Source organism: Lucilia cuprina, chromosome X, assembly GCF_022045245.1.
Source record: "Lucilia cuprina isolate Lc7/37 chromosome X, ASM2204524v1, whole genome shotgun sequence".
Classification (NCBI taxonomy): domain Eukaryota; kingdom Metazoa; phylum Arthropoda; class Insecta; order Diptera; family Calliphoridae; genus Lucilia; species Lucilia cuprina.
This window is the reverse complement of record NC_060949.1, coordinates 1536360-1538879: the sequence shown is the minus strand read 5'-3', so window position 1 is coordinate 1538879 and position 2520 is coordinate 1536360. Positions and strand designations below refer to the sequence as shown.

The window sequence follows — 2520 nt, the reverse complement described above, 5'->3', positions numbered from 1 at the left end:
TTGCGGCCTGTACCTTGCGCACAAGGTTTACATGGACAGCCAGCCAGCCGGACAGACGGACGGACGGACATGTCTTAATCGACTCAAAAAATGATTCTGAATCGATCGTTATACTTTAAGGTGTGTAGGAACTTAACTCGTTCTTAAAACGAGTTCCTACAGGTGGGTATTGGACCAATATTTTTGTATGTTACAAACATCAGCACAAACGTATAATACCCTCCCCACTATAGTGGTGTAGGGTATAATGAAAATGAGTTACGTATAGAAATTAAGCAATGTTTATTTGTTAATCAATGATTTCTAAAACACTGATTATTACAGTTTAAACATTGAATATAAGTTACCGGCCGTAAATGCCGTTATGGCAACACTGTACAAAGAACACGAGATGACAGGGATTGCAAAAATAGAATTTTGTACAAACCCGAACTTAAAAATGTACTTTTTTCTAAATTTTTGCAAAATTTATATCAATATAGATCAAAAGCATTTCAAGAAATAATAGACCGATCTTAACCATTTTCAATATGCTTCCTGGAGCAATAGAATATCATGTACCAAATTTCATTGAATTTCCTTCAACATTGCTAATATTATTGTGCGTTACAAACAACAGCACAAACCCAATATACCCTCTCCATTAAAGTGGTGTAGTGTATAAATATAAATTTATAAAATGTCAATTTATTTTATTTTTTTCCGACTAACATAATAAAAATAAAACTGTGGATATTTAAGTAAAATTTTGATGGGGGTTTTTATAGGGGCTCGGGTCAAATGTGGCCCTATAATTATAAAGTTCATCAGGGTCAGCAAGGCTAGTATAGAACTCGGTTTTGCAGCTTTTTGTCGAGATACGACTATATTAAACGTAATTACGAACTTAAAAGCTCTATTCGGATGTACAGTTGTATGGGGGCCAGGTAAAATAATGGACCTATCTTAACCATTTTCAATAGGCTTTATCTACGGTACAATAAAATATCATGTACCATTGAATTATCTTCAAAATTGCGACATGAATTAATACCCTTAATTAAAATTAAAAAAAACAAGTAAAAGTGTTACTGAACTTACCATTTGAACTCGATAAGGATAAACCACCACTGATAAGATAGAAATATATATTCAAATGCAAAATTATGTAAATTATTGGTCTTAATTTGTAAATAAATAAGAAATGACCCGCTGATGATGATGACGTTCTCATAATTAAGGTTTTTCAACTTGGATTTCGAATAAATTGGATGATGAATCAATTAGGTATATATTTCAGGATTTTGCATTCTGTTGAGTTCTATAATGAAACAAAATTTAAATTTAATGATAATGCAAATGCTTAATTATAAATAAAATATCGATGCACCCAGAGAGAAAACATGGTTGTGGTAACCATGTCTAAGAGCAATATAATATGGTTAAAATTATGGTTATTGTTACAATTTTAAAATATCATATTTTGATTAAATACAGTTTAATTATTTTATCATAATATATTTATTTACTTTAGTATTGTTTGTTATACATGACCATATTATGATCTAATGTGATCAAATTTTCGTTAAGAAATATGTAGGTATCGAAATCAAATTTATTTACTGTTTACTGAGTTAGTAAAATTACAGTTTATAAAAAAGCAAAAACTTACAATAAATGACATGATTCACAAATTTCAGTTTGATTTACAAAACATAACCACATTATTCTATACAAAGTAAAATACTAATACATAAAATGTTATAAACCAAATGAGAATTATTTCAACTTATTTTTATTTCTACAACCAGTTTTTTGGGAACATTGTATTTCCAATAAGTTCTTCAGTAACAGTTATAGTTATACTACTGTTTAAGGGAACGTATGAATTCTACAACTCCTTGAAAATCTTAAAAAACAGTAATTTCTTCATATAGAAAAGCATTTCACATAAACAGAAATGATTTAAAATATTTGACAAAAAACTATACATAGAATTAAAGTAAAAGAAGTGAAAATAATATTTTGGTTTTGGAAACTGTATACCACTGGACACTAAGAAGTTAAACGCGGTCAAAAAGTACTTCAGTCTGCTGTCAGTAGGTACCTAACTCTAAGAACGTATTAGTAGAATTCTCAAGCCAACAAAATTGCAAAAAATCTGATTTAAAAATATTGAAAAAAAATTATTACATTTTAATTCATATTTTATAAGATTTCTTTATATATTTTGCAACATAATTTATCTATAAACATTATATATGAATGTATCTTTGCTTTTTAATCTGCAATATTGAAATAATAAATAATTTAGTTGAAATATTTTTTCTTGCACCATACGAAAATTTACAACAGTGTTTTTCAGTTTTAATTTCAACAACAAAAATTTAATTATTTTTTTTTTCGTTTGTTTAAAATTAAATCATTTCGAGCTATTAAACAAGTAGGAAAGTATAGTCGGGCATGGCCGACCATATGATACCCTACACCATGAGTATATTTTTACAATTTTTACTTTTATAAAATTTTTATTTTTTGTAA

General features: G+C 28.0%; 1 protein-coding gene across 6 annotated transcripts in view; it reads right to left on the bottom strand.

Moving 5' to 3' along the window:
- The window catches only part of LOC111687560 (hemicentin-2), a 419747-nt gene that overhangs the window by 318861 nt on the left and 98366 nt on the right, over positions 1-2520 (bottom strand). For all 6 annotated transcript variants that reach the window (XM_046956663.1, XM_046956676.1, XM_046956672.1 and 3 more), the window contains exon 2: positions 1081-1300. In XM_046956663.1, coding sequence (XP_046812619.1) covers positions 1081-1213 — 133 coding nt within the window. In that variant the 5' untranslated portion in view covers positions 1214-1300. The remainder of the gene's footprint in view (positions 1-1080; positions 1301-2520) is intronic.